The sequence below is a fragment of the Cynoglossus semilaevis genome, chromosome 16 (assembly GCF_000523025.1).
Source record: "Cynoglossus semilaevis isolate Cse_v1.0 chromosome 16, Cse_v1.0, whole genome shotgun sequence".
NCBI lineage: Eukaryota > Metazoa > Chordata > Actinopteri > Pleuronectiformes > Cynoglossidae > Cynoglossus > Cynoglossus semilaevis.
Genome location: NC_024322.1, coordinates 18,338,158 through 18,352,812, shown reverse-complemented (window position 1 = coordinate 18,352,812; position 14,655 = coordinate 18,338,158). Strand labels below are relative to the sequence as shown.

General features: G+C 40.1%; 1 protein-coding gene across 1 annotated transcript in view; it reads left to right on the top strand.

The window, feature by feature from the left end:
* The window catches only part of lrp1bb (low density lipoprotein receptor-related protein 1Bb), a 176,515-nt gene that overhangs the window by 120,231 nt on the left and 41,629 nt on the right, over positions 1–14,655 (top strand). Inside the window, exons 44-55 of the mRNA XM_025063745.1 lie at positions 202–394; positions 2,577–2,702; positions 3,857–3,985; positions 4,166–4,285; positions 5,546–5,659; positions 5,815–5,964; positions 6,069–6,191; positions 8,899–9,018; positions 9,818–9,946; positions 11,171–11,293; positions 13,481–13,621; positions 13,839–14,026. Coding sequence (XP_024919513.1) covers positions 202–394; positions 2,577–2,702; positions 3,857–3,985; positions 4,166–4,285; positions 5,546–5,659; positions 5,815–5,964; positions 6,069–6,191; positions 8,899–9,018; positions 9,818–9,946; positions 11,171–11,293; positions 13,481–13,621; positions 13,839–14,026 — 1,656 coding nt within the window. The remainder of the gene's footprint in view (positions 1–201; positions 395–2,576; positions 2,703–3,856; positions 3,986–4,165; positions 4,286–5,545; positions 5,660–5,814; positions 5,965–6,068; positions 6,192–8,898; positions 9,019–9,817; positions 9,947–11,170; positions 11,294–13,480; positions 13,622–13,838; positions 14,027–14,655) is intronic.

Here is a 14,655-nt window from a genome sequence, read left to right as displayed (position 1 = left end):
TTCCACAAGGAGGCGTTTGATGGATTCCTACCTCTATGCCGATGACACTGTCATTTACTCTTCCAACGTCGGGGTTAAACTGTCATTTTTGAGGTGGTGGCGGCGTTTGTTCTTTTTCTCCACTTTTCAGCCTAATTTTGAAAAGGAAAAAAAAAACAAAACAACAAATTTTAAAAAAAGTTTTTGTTCCTTCAAATTCAGGTCGTGATCAACTCAGGAGCTGGGAACTTCTACGGACTGGCCCTCCATGCAGAGTTCATCTACTGGTCAGACTGGGCGCGCAGGTCAATACTGCGCTCAAACAAATACACAGGTGGAGACACCAAAGTCCTTCGAGCAGACATTTCCCATCAACCCATGGGGCTCACGGCTGTAGCCAGAGATACCAATAACTGTAAGTATCACGAGACCTCGAACTCATCTTTTATAGAAAAACAAATCATGTAATTGAATACATGTCTTTGTTCTATTTTTGATGCATGAAGCACAAAGAAGAAAATACAAAACATAACATGCACAGAAACATATGTGTTTTTTTGTTGTTGTTGTCATGGCTTCTTCAAAGAGAATTCTACTTTTTATTAGAAGAAGAACCCACTTTTTTTAGCATCATTAGCCAGAGACTCAAAAATATCAAACAAATGAAGAACCCACTTTTTTTAGCATCATTAGTCAGAGACTCAAAAACATCAAACACATTTGTTTGATGATTTTGTTTTATTTCAGTTTCCGGCTCATGAAGTGTCTGTCCAGAAAATACAGTTGTTGACTGTGATTCAGACTCACACTCATATACACAATTAAGTGTCTGTCCAGAAAATACAGTTGTTCACACTCATAGTCACAATACTATCTGTTCCTTTAAACCATAAACAGTAAAAGTCCAAATTAAATTCTAAAAACAACATTTGATTTATCTGTGATTTGACTGACGTCTGTCTGTGACGTCTGGTCTGTAGCTCTGGGGCTGATAATAATAAGGCCTGGTTTTGATGTAATTCAGAATGACTGCAAAGTAAAGTTTAACAAGTAATTAATAAAACAGACCTTTGTTGAGGAGGGAGTCTCCTAAGAACCTCACTGAGCTTCATTTCTAAGTAGAACAAAGGACAGTGGGCTTTAATGTCCCTGTGGTTCCACTCCGACCGCGCTGCTCCTCCTTTATCTCATCTTGGTAAATAATCAAATCCTTCCTGATTTTTTTTTATACTCTTAGACATTTTCATAAATATCCTAAATATAAATAACCATACGGATGGTTATATATCTGAGTCTGAACCAGGAAAGACTCTGGTCTCGTGGCTGTAACTGACCGTGGACGACTTTTACAAACGAGACGATCTGTTGTTGCTAAACATTTTTTATGCACATTTTTTTTTCTCAGGGCTGAACTAAAGCTTTTTTTAAATATGATATTTGGCAAAGCAATTTAGTTCAACTGTGAATACAGAGAAAATAGGATTTTTCAGCGCAGTACCTCAGGCAGTCAAAGACAAAATATCTTATTTTCTCCTGCGTTTCTTACCCGTCGGCAAGAACGTCTGAGTTCATTATTAAAAACAGCATTTACACCTTGTTGCTCACTGAGGTTCTTTTTTAATAAATATGAGACTAAAAAATAAACCTGAATTTGATATATTATAATTTATATTGATGATATTTAAATTATATTTAATTTTGTTGACATCCATGAATGTCTCTGAAATACATCGAAGCTTTTTTGATTCCAAGACAGTGAATTTGAAACAATTATTTATCACATCAGGTTTATCACATCAAGTACTACTTCACCATAAATATTTGTCTCTGTGAGTACCATCAGTATGAGGCAGTTACACACAGAAGATAATGTATTCCTACATCTGCAGTGACACAGCACTACAACTGGTACTTGAATTTAAATCACACACACACCCACACACACACACACACACACACACACACATGGTCATAATGCACTCCTTAGCCCAGTGTTTTACAACCTTGGGATCCCCAACCCACGTGAACTCGCTTTTAATTCAAATGAGGCCGGAAATACCCAGTAATTGAATTAAAAAAATACTGATAAAAATATTTTTTCAACTAAATTATTTTTAAAATAATAATTAGATAAAAATATTTTTTCAACTAATTTTTTTAAAAAATAATAATTAAAAAACACCTGACACAATCTTAAACAACGAAATATAAATCGAGTTCAGATAAAATGCAGCAAATAGAAATATCTGAGCTGGAGCTTCTTGATTGACAGCGATCAATGACTTAAAAAAAAAAAAAAGTCTCCAGTGACCTCTGGGGTCACCAGAGATTTGTGATGTCAAAATGGGGTCACAAGCCAATAAAGGTTGGGAACCACGGGCCGGGCTTCTAACCCCGACCATGACAGATATGTAGCTGCTGGAGCTGCATGTTTTAGGACATTTATTTTTTCATCATGTTTTTTTTTTTTTGTATTTGTGAATTCATTTTTTTAAAACCCGCTTCGTCTTCTCTGTGAATGTGTGACAGTTTCCTGTAAGGATAACAGCAGGAAAACAGTGTGAAAATGGACTCTTTGTCTTTGTTTGTGATTGAAGGCGACCTGTCCCCGTGTCGACACGTGAACGGAGGCTGCGGTGACCTTTGTCTTCTGACCCCACACGGCAGGGTCAACTGCACTTGCCGCGGCGAACGTGTGCTGTTAGACAACAACAGATGTGTGTGTAAGTCATGAGCAGCATCACATTTCATTTTACTGAGGTCAAAACTTCCAACCCGTGGAGCCTTCCCACTACCAGGTATTGATTTTAATGGCCCGTTTTATGCACTTGTTATTTTGAAAGTCATTGGCCACATTGATATGCACGCTGCAGCGTGACTCCTGTACATACTCAAAGGAAGATAGTATCGCTGCTGTTTGCCGTCTCTGAATTTATCCCTTTGTACATAAGCGCACGCAAACAGGAAAACATTGAGCAGCTGCTGCCTCTCCTCTGACTAAGCAGTGAATCGCTAATGATTTCAGGAGTCACAGTCGATACGCCGAGGAAAAACGCAGCCATAATGCTGTGCTACTTTAACTTTAGGCTGAGGGAAGAAAAACACAGTTGAGCAGAAGGCCGTTTGTCACAATTACTTGTCTGGAGTCACAAATGGAAATCCTTCTCCGTGTGACACGCTGCTGTTTGAATCTAATACACAGTGTAGGGACACAGAACACGAGACGAAGGCAGCGGCTGAAATCAGCGCCAAAACTGAGCTCGACAGGAAACCAGGACGAGCTGGACGGTGGTCTCAGAGTCACACTGTGCAAAACAGGCTGCATGTCATGAAGCTGCTCGTCACCAGTTCAGGAAGTAGTTCAACTTTTCAAATTAAAGCAGCGGGAGTCGGTGCTGGGAGTGGGGGGCTGGATGTTTTAACTGCTGAAATATTAATATTCTCCTCACGTCAGAACTCACTAACAACTCTTCATTGACAGGAGAGTATTTTCCAGCCTGTCAGCTACGGGAGTGGAAAACATATGTATAAATATATTTAAATATATTTTTATATACAATTATATATATTAAAATATATTTAAATATGTGTGTGTATCTATTTATACAGTATATATATCAATATCTATTTTCCACTCACGAACCTTCTTTGCTCGTCTGACTTGTTCAGGTTCCCATTTCAGTACAAATACGTTTTTTTTTTCATCTTATTCTTAATGTCAACAAAATCCCCATAAAGTTTATGATATCAAATGTTTCATATGGTGGTTATCGCAGTGCTATAGTTATCAAATGAAAGTACGAAGGTTGAAGGTTTGGGCGACAGTCGCGGGGTCTTCATCGTCATCATCGCTCTCCATCTCTGTCTTCTTCTGTAGCAGAAAATTCATCCTGCAACATCCACACTGAATTTGAATGCGGGAACGGAGAGTGCATAGACTACCAGCTAACCTGTGATGGAATAGCCCACTGCAAAGATAAATCAGATGAGAAGATGCAGTACTGTGGTGAATAAAAACACACACACACACACACACACACACACACACACACAGACACACAGACACAGCAGTGCTCTGTGTAGAAGTACAATTGCAGAGTGTGAAACCGAACATGTTCATATTGATTGCTTCCTGTCGTTGACGTCTCTGCTCTTCAAATATATTCATGTGATTCCAACCCTTCAGACAACAGGAGCTGTCGGAAGGGCTTTAGGCCCTGCTACAACCAGCGGTGTGTGGCCAACAGTCGCTTCTGTGACAAGATCGATGACTGTGGGGATAACTCAGATGAAGCTTTCTGTGCTAGTGAGTCACATCCGTTTGATCTCCTGTTCAATCTGCCCTACCTCCGGGGGCAGAATCCCACCACACTAATGCTTAGACTAATCAACCGCAGGAGGCCACATGCTGTGCTCAGCCCTCACCGTCTAATGAGCCCCAGATCATCAAACCCAAACCAGACCAATTCAAAGAAACTCTCAACCTTTGCTCAACAAAGTTTACGGGTTTATTTTTCTGTAGAGCCTGAAAATTATCGATTTTGCTCCAACCTTGACGGTGAGAAAAACAAATGAGAAGCGTGTGTTTGCTCCTTGAAACTGGTGATAGTAATAGCTTTTTAAATAATTAAACACGTTATCTAACAATATTTGACAATATTTTTTATTTAATTACCAAATCAATGATTTAGACATACAGGTGAACGTACACATCAAAAATGTTTTTTTTTAATAATTTATATTTTTATTTATGTTTTATCTGAACATGTTTCAGGTGAACAAACACTGAATTCAAAGACACTACATTACAGATATGAGACTTTTTTGAGTCTGAACCCTGTCATCTGGTCTGTTGTTTCACAACAAGCCGAGCATTTTGACTTGTCTTTCAATCAATCCTGAGAATCTACCTCATGGCTAAAAATGGGTTTTATGTACGCTACTGCCACCCAATGGGCTGACGTGTAACCAAAATTAGGGAACTTGTTTTTTTTTTTTCACCCATCACTAATTTATTCAGAATATTCCGTAATAGTCCCAGCTGTAGAATATCCACCACACAAGGAGACAAAACTCCATCACCAACCCAGGCAGGTCTTCACTTCATTATGGTGTGTCGTCTTCAGCCCGGAGTTTTGTTTTTAATGGGACACCAACAGTGACTTTCTTCTTTTACCCTTAACCCTGTCACGTTTAATGATAGCATTATGTTATATGCTGAAGATAAAACACTGAGAGGTGAAATGACCAGAGCCACTGTGCTCAAGACCTCGGATGAACAACTAAACCAAGAAGCCCCTCCTGCATATTAAGCGTGAATTGCTCTTGCACAGCGTCGAGAGGGTCGAGACAGTCCAGCAGTTTTTACACCACAGTCATTCCAACTGCACAGATACTGCAGCTCCTGTAACCTTCTCTCTGGCAGTTTGCCTCCTGAAGTTCATTTTCACTGAAGTCCTGACTAATAATATGTGCAGTACCTGTAAACTGTGCTCTCTCTCTGTGTGTGTGTGTGTGTGTGTTTTAAATGCTCTGCTCTTTTTGAAATGCTAATTCTCTCCCCAAGATGTCACTTGTGGCTCGTCAGAGTGGTCGTGTAAAGACGGCAGCTGTGTAGCCCGCTCAGCCTGGTGTAACCAGGTCATCGACTGCGCTGATGCCTCGGATGAAAAGAACTGCAGTGAGTTCTAACAAACGTGAACAACAGCGCAATTCATAAATGGACATGCCGTGGTTGCTGTGGATTCTGCCCTACCACCTCCTCCCTCTGCTGTACTTTCATGATTGTGGCCATTGTGACAAGACAATAATTGTGCTCCTGTGCTTTGTATTCAGACCACACCGACTGCTCTCACTTTTATAAGCTGGGGGTCAAGGAAAAAAAATTCATCAGCTGCAACAGCACCTCACTGTGCATCCACCCGTCATGGATCTGCGACGGTTCAAACGACTGCGGTGACTACGTTGATGAGACCAACTGCCAGGGTGAGAACCTGCAAACGCACAAATTATACCAACCACATGTTATGGTAACATAGAGTGGAGACCTGAGTCGTCACTAAAAGCCCCTGGACTTTGTTGTTGTTTAGTTTCTCATGGACAGCAGTGTGAGGAAGGCCACTTCGCCTGTCCCAGTGGGAACTGCATCTCCAGCGTGTGGCTGTGTGACGGCCAGAAGGACTGTGAGGACGGTGCAGATGAGTTCCAGTGTGGTAAGTAGGCAATTAAAACAAAATGGCTCCTTGGTGAACAACCACAGACCTGTCAGTGCTGCAGTTTCAACCAACGTTCTCTGATTACAGTCAGATCTATTCAAACCACAGGTTAATGACAACTGTTTAGCAGAATAACAGAATATATTTCTCTTTTATATCATTGACCCTCTTGATCATGCGCTGTCTCACACACATCCACATCCACATGACAGAGCTGTGTCATTCAGTCTCTACTGGATGTTAACTTGGTGCCTTTGGTAAATGTCGTTCTCGTTACATGGAAACAGGCGTTGGATACTTAGACCTGACAGAGCAGCTCAGAGAGAGCGGCTGATTGGCTGCCATCTGTTTTTAATGTTGGCCGCCTGTTGACCCATTCTGCCCATTGACTTTGTGATGTGTAATGCACAGAAAGAAAACAACGACATTCACATTTTTCACGTGTCATGTAGTTTATGTCTGAAACATTTGATCTGAATAAACCGACGTGGTTCAAGCTGGTGATTGGATACAGTTTAGAGCTGAGTTGAGAGGAAGTACCACCAAGGGCACACGCACCACAGGTTCAGAACCACTACATATGTGTATCTGTGTATCTTTCTTCCATTGTCCCTCCAGGTTGAGTGAACAGTCACACAGATGTTTGCCTTTGAAGAACACACACTTGTTCCTGTGCTATGATGGGACTGTCATGAATGATGCACATGAAGGGCAAATCGATCCCTTTATTTTAAATGTCATTCCAGCCTGGGTGGAATTATATCACGCTTCATACATGAGAACTGAAACAAATTATGCCACAGTGCTTTCTGGGTAGGTTTTTTTTTTTTAGGACAAATAGAGCAGTTTCCTCAGAGTTAATTATCATATAAAAGCTCCAGCAGCTGATAATCTGACTGCAGAGCCGTTGGAGGGAAATGTCATTACATTTCAGAAAACTCCCATTCCACAACTGATTAGACAAAAAAAACCATTTGCCACTCCACAATGTGAATCACTATTGAAAATGAGAGCCTTTCTCTGCTCTCACAGATACATTTATTGTGTGGTCGACCTGCTTTTTGTCGCAGCATCTCGTTGTCAGGTGAAAATCTGGAATCACCTTCAAAAGATTGTAATTGTTTCCTCAATGTGGCAGATTTTTTAAAGTTTCATCCTTTAGGGATGTCATTTCTGCTGTGATGTAGTGCAGCCTGTGTGACAATAAGCTGCGAGACGCTCCACACCAAACCCTGCCTCCACCCACGGTGGGATCCATAATTTCTTGCTCTGTGGTCTGACCTGAAGCACACGTCCTTCCTCCTTCCTCTCAACATTTCATCAAAGCCTTGGCAGACTTTACCAGCCCTGACATCTAACAGAAAGAACTCTTAAAGGAGAGTGGGAGGCTCAGTGGTGCAAACTCACTGCAGATTATAATTTTTTTTTCTTCTCCATATTTTATACCAAAGTTTAATAATGATCAGCAGTGCTCTTTGGGTTTTCAGCCAGCAGTTTCTTATCACACCTTAACCCAAATTTAAATGTGAAAAATTAATATTTGCAGGGCCATACGGTGAGAAGAGTAGTTAGTCCAAGAGATCATTGGTTTGCTGGTTTGATTCCTAATCTGTATGTGTAGAGTTTGTTTCTCCTGGTGTGTGTGTTGGTTCTGATTCGTCCCTGCAGTCGGTATCTGCGTGATTATGAACAGTTGACTCTCTATTTGTGGTTTTGGGGACTAGAGTGACACAGCAGCATGACTCTTACAGTAGCTGCCGTGCAGTGGATGCAGGTTTGATCACACCTCGTCAACAAATAGAAAAAAAAACATCTGAGAAATCGCTCTCTTGCTGCAAAGAGCCCTAGAGAAATCGCTCTCTTGCTGCAAAGAGCCTTAAAGACGTCAGAGTCAGAAAGTGATTCTTCTTTTCTTTGTGTTCATCCTGTGACGGCTGCTAAATGACCCGGTAACTGTTAGGAATCACTATACACCCCCCACCCCCCTCGCCCCCCCAGAAAATGATTAAACACTTGAAGATGAATGAATCAATGGCTTAATATTTGGGGTCATTGATTCAGACCAGAGGCTGTCAAATGGTGGCCTGAGGACCAGATGTGGACCAAGAGACATCTATTTGTGGACATTGAGCTGAACATGTGAAAGAAATATGTTTTCCTTTTTTGCTGTTTTTTCCCCCCAGTCCACACATGTAAATGGGCTGTCATCTCCATGCCAACGTGTGCCAGTAGGTTCTTATCAAGAACAGCACTCTGACTTACACTTTTGAAGCAGTACGCTTCTCCATATTTTAAAAGTGCATGTTATTTTCTCAATTTCTGAGATCTTTGAATTTAAAGTTTTTTTGCTTTGTTTATTTCAGTATTTATTTCAATTTATAACAAAATGGAAATGGCTTTTTTTATTTGAGTATTTATTTTTGTTGTTGTTTTGAATAAAAAGGACGTTTTGTTCAGAAGGTGACAGTATTATGGTTATTTAAAATGTAGCTTTGAGTAGCCCTGAATTACAGTTTCTTTTGGAAAAAATTAAAAGAAAAATGAAAATAGTTTGATTGAGAGAGCTAGGTTGCACAGCTGCTAAGCAAAAAAAAAAAATCAACTGAGAAAATGGGGCTGTTGAGACAATTTATGAGGCATTTTTAATTCTGAGAATTCCTTCACTGTTTGATTAATGGGCCTTGAATTACATCTCCCACTGCAGACTCATCTTGCTTGTGGAATCAGTTCGCCTGCTCAAAGAACAAGTGCATTGCCAAACAATGGCTGTGCGACGGAGAGAATGACTGCGAAGACGGTCTGGACGAGAGCGTGCAGATCTGCGGTGAGTGCCCTTTCAGATGCCACGAGGAGTCCACTGTTTGTATAAAAGGTCAGGTCCATGATATTATGTATGACAGCTCCATGTGTTCTTCTAGCAGAGCTGGGAAATTAATGAAAAGGGATGAAACAGCCTTAATGAGACAACAAAGGAGAGTGCAGGAATTCCTGATGACTAGAGTGGGCACTGAGGCAGATAGATTTTTCATCATTGAGACCCAAGAGGCACAGCTATTTCAATTGGCAAATGAGATCTGTGTGTGTGTGTGTGTGTGTGTGACTGGGAGTGTGTTTGTGTATGTGTTAATAAATACTACAATAAAACAAAGGGATCCAACCACAATAAAGAAACAAGAAATGCTGTGAACACTGTTTATGTAATTGGATTGTAATGGAGTGTCAAGGAAATATTAATGAAATGGGTTTCCAAGGCACATTTTAGTCAAAAACAAGATATCCTTGTGAGTTAGAAGTGCCTCACCAAACCTCCACCTGTGTTTCCCAGAGTGTTGCAGGTTTTTTTTCTCTCTATTTGTTCTTAAGAAAATATATAGAATTGCTGTCTTGGAAAATTCTAGTGAGTTATTATTACACATGCATGGCCATAATGTTTAACTGCTGTGTAGGGCCTGCAGACCGAGGCTCAATAGAAACACACGGTAGATTAAGTAGGTTTAGTAAAAACTACCTAGTGATACAATCTACTATCTTTCCTCTGCAGCTATTTTTTAACTTTGCCACATTCAAATCATTGATTTCTTTGGCTTTTAAAAGTGGAGCATGTGGTCCTGTTTTTCTCTCAGGCTCAGTGACATGTGCTCCAGGGCTGTTCAGTTGCCCCGGGTCATATGCCTGTGTTCCAAAACGCTGGCTGTGTGATGGCGAAAGAGACTGCCCTGATGGGAGCGATGAACTCTCTGCAGCTGGCTGTGGTAAAACCCTGTCTTCTTGTTCAACACACTGACAAGCTCATTGCAATTATGAAAATGACTATGTTGTCACAGAATAAATTACCGTAGAAATTTGCACACGGTAATGTTCTTGTGTAATTCCGGAATACAACACAGTGTTTGCGTGAAATTTCACTAATGAGTGTGAACTTGGACCACTTTTGTGACAAATGATCCAATCACCATGATGTCGTTCCCAAAAACTCCCTGGAACTTTTACTACAGTACTACACCGGGCACCATTTTGCCAATATGCTGGGAGCATAAAACTAGAGTGTGAGACGTATTGATGTCACCAATTTTATCACTTTCCATAACTTTCATATAATGTCAAAGATTTAATAACAAGAATAAGGTATACAGAGATGTTGTGTTTATTTGAAGCACAGTTATATATAAAAAGGACAATTATGTGTTTCACTGAGCTGAATTTCCTTTTGCGCCCCCTGGAGCCCTGGCTCAACGTTTTTAAACAGCATCAGCAGCATTAGCTTCCTGCTTGTGTGTGTGTCTGCGGCGTCCTCTAGCCTGCTACACTAGCTCGCGAACAGTTTCTCAAGAGGTTAATGTTTCTTTTCAAACTTTACGTAGGAATCACTATAAAACTAAACCGACAGATATACATACGTTTTATTTATGTCGTCGTAAATTTTTCAACTAAATATAATCACATACGAACACAGAAGTGTCACATTTAAACTGATAGAAACGCGTCCGCTAGCTTAAAGCTAACGCATATGGAAAATTACAACGCTATGCTAGCGGTTAGTACGGATTAGCGATGTATTTTCAGATGCAATTTCTGTTAAAGAGCGAAACATATTTTACATGAAGTATTACAGCATCACAATATTAAAAAAATACTCAGTTAAATGTTTTCTGATAATATAGTAAACACTAAAAACAAAAGGAAGTGTAATTGATAGCTGACTGAACCAGCTACGGCAACACCAAAGGTACAGAATTAACATTGTTTAAATTTTAATTTAAAACCTCTAGAATCTTTTACAGAAATACGGTTTGTAAATAATACAAATGAAAATATACATAATGTAAGTATTATTACTTAGTTGCACAAGTATTGGTAAAATGTTATGTTTTTTGCTGTTTGTTGACTGCAGTTTGTTGACTGACATACACATTGCACTTGGGAAAAAAGTGTTTATCCCTTAATTTAATTTGAGTCTTTTTTTTTTTGTATATTAGCACCAAACAACACATGTGATGACAGCTCATTTCGCTGCCACAACAAGGCGTGCATCCCCAGGAGATTTGTCTGCGACCATGATGACGACTGTGGAGACGGATCTGATGAGTCAGTAGAATGTGGCAAGTAGATTTATCTCACTCCCTTTTTTTCTAATATTCCCTGGCGTCACTGAATTGTGGCCTAATGGTTCACTTCTACCAAAATGTGAAAGACAAATTCCAGTAGCAGCTGAGACACAGCCTTCTGGCCATGAATCATTAATTCATTAATGTCGCTGCCTTCTCTAATGACCTGAACGTGGCCTTCTTTGCTGTATGCCCCAAACCTAATGAAAATGTTACTAAATGCAGCAATTACGAGCCGTCATCTGTCCTCCGCCCTGAAATGAAAACAAATGTGTCTGGAATTTGGCCTCCTGCTTAAAGAGTAGCATAACAATAATAATTCACTGCAGCCTCAGGAAAATATATCTGTCCTTTAATGACTTGTGGTGTCGCTGAGTGTTTTTTCATAATGTTAAATATTCACTGTGCTCTGTCTTAGTTCACCAAAGAAATTCTCAAAGACTGAACAGTAGTATTCTGTGGGAGGTTTTCAGATTGGCTTTAAAATGCAATGTTTTGGAGACATAATTACATAATAACAACTGTAATCATTTTAAAACCATGTTTACTACAAAGACATTTCACAAACTTCACTTCCTGCGTCACAGGACAGTTCTATACAACAGCCATTCATTAAAGTCATTATCCACACATCCCTGTCCTCAAGGACAAACCTGGCCCTGTGGGAAACTTAACAGGTCACGCAAATATTGTGGCCATCTGCACTTGGACTTGAATGCTATTATTCAAGGATTACACCGGGTTAGGGTTGAAATTTACTTAGAATAAATTTGCTTTTTTTAGATAACATCTAAAAATTAAATCTTATTACATACCAGTCCATTTTCTACTCTAGTGGTTTCCATCTTTCTCTGTACAGGCCCCCCCTTTGGGGACAGACAGGATGATTGTCCATAACACCAAACCCCCACTTCCTCTACCCCCTTTGACACATTCACACTTTTTCTTTTTGAAACTGTGCTGAACGTTGATATACACCCTGTAATTCCTACAAAACAGTCATTCTTACAAAACAAAACATGATATTCCATTACAAACCACCACAACTCCCGCCGCTCTGGGGCAAATGAAGAAAATGTTGAAGTTACAAACAGCTTTAACTGTCTTCATAAAAACATTTCTTAAAAATATTCAATAATTTTCCTGACAGAAAACCTCAAACTTCAGTCTTTTAGATTCTCACTCCTAGTTTTTTTTTTAAGTTTCCAACATTGATTTGTGTTTGTCGTCCTCCCTGCAATTGCTCTAGACCTGTACATTTAAGATACAAACAACCAATACAGAGGTGGATTCAATTACAGGAATGTTTGCTCCAGAGGCCATTCTTTAGGTATCTCTTTATAAAGAGGAAGGACACTCTTTTGAAGACAGGAATTTACTCGTTCTAACCAGAAAAGACAGATGGGTTGTGAGAGGAGGGAAAGAATCCATCGATGGCGACCTAGAGAAACATTCTTTAACAGAGGCGGTGGCTTGAGGAAACATCATTTAAGTGCTATCAATGTTGCCTTGAGTTCTGTTCACAGAAACTTAACACACACTAAAGCACAGACTGTGAGAGGCACACACTCAGCTTTGTTTAACAAACCAATTTTATTCCCGCCTCAACTGGGGTTAAACTAACCGCCTTAAACTGGATCAAAGTGTGAACGACCTGTGTTGTTAACATAACAATTCTCTCATCAAGAATTTAGAGAACTGAGAACTTTCTTTAAATACAAATAAGTGCAGTAAGGTGCTGTTTAAAGGCCAAGGATGTTGTGTTGTTGGCTACATACAGAGTATATATATATATATATATATATAGACCTTCAGATAAGTACTTGATACTCCTATAAGCACGATCATGTATTAGGAGTATAGAATATATGTGCTTAATGTAAATGTCTGCCATACAACTATGGTCCAGAATATTCTCCAGAAAGACTCTCAGAGTTATCGCCTACTAAAACATTGGGTTCAGTTCACATTTAAAGTAAATGTCAAGAGAGTAGAAGTTTAGTCTTTCTCTGTGTAGTGCCATCCATACACTAGTTCTTCAACATTGATAACGTCTTGATTCCCCAGCTGTTATTGTCTTCCCCAGTATAAATACCACGTGTGCAACTTTTGCAGTACTAGTTCTTAATCCTGAAGTGTTGCCACAAAGCTGAGAGTGATGTGATTTTTTTCTTTCTTTAGTCTATCGCTCCTGTGGATCTGAAGAATTCCGCTGCAGGGATGGTCGCTGTCTTCTCAGCTCTCAGTGGGAGTGTGACGGTCACGCAGACTGTCCCGACTACTCTGACGAACTACCTCTAAACCTCAAATGTCTGGCGGCAGGTAAGAATACTTTTTTTGGCTCACAGCTGGAAACTGTTCATCAGTGTCACCGTCAGCACCGCTTCCTCAGGATAGTGAAAGGGACATATGGCGGAAACAAAAGGTGTTGCAACAAGGAGACCTCAACTCAGGACGATGAATCTGTCAAGTTCCACTCAAAAATGTTCCCTAACCCGTTTGAGGAATTGTGCCAATAAAAGCATCTTGCCCTTTTCAGGAAGCTTGTGCAATGGCTCCTTCTTTATGTGCTCCAACGGACGCTGCATTTCTGAGGGGAATATCTGCGACGGGAAGGACGACTGTGGAGACCAGTCGGATGAAAAGAACTGCAACATGAATGAATGCCTTAACCGCAGGGTCAGCGGGTGCACGCAGGACTGCCAAGACCTGACTGTGGGATACAAGGTAGGAAACCAGTGCATGAGTCTTTCTTAAAACTGCTGCCTAAACAAAGTTGTTTCATGAAGACTTTGCTCATCCATCTGAAGGTCAAACCTGTAAAGCACAGATGGAAGATAAGCATTCAGACAGAAACATTTAGAACAGCAGATAAGACACAGTGGCTTCTGTATGCTGATCCATTCACAGTAGTTCTCCTGACTGATGGGTCCCACATCAACTGGTCTGACTGCATTGTGCTGTTCAATATGAGTGATGGTGTGTGTGTGTGTGTGTGTGATCCTGGTGTAGCCACACTTGTGGGGACATTTTGCAGGTCTTCACTATTTGAGATTATAATTTAAATTGTAATCCAGAATTAGGATTAGGGTTAGTTTTATACATAGATTTGGTACTGATTGGTTGTGTTGGGGGGCTACTAATGTCCCCACTATTTGAGGTTTGAAGATAAAGATTAGGAATATATTTGGAGTTAATAAGGTTAAATTGATAGGTGTGTGTATTAATAATAAGGGAAGTTATCTCTAAACACAGAAGAAAAACAATATATGTGTGTGTGAGAGAGATAGTAAACTTAGTATAGTTATACTTGTGTGGAAAAAACCTGGCGTCAGGGACACTTTGTTTGGACAGTG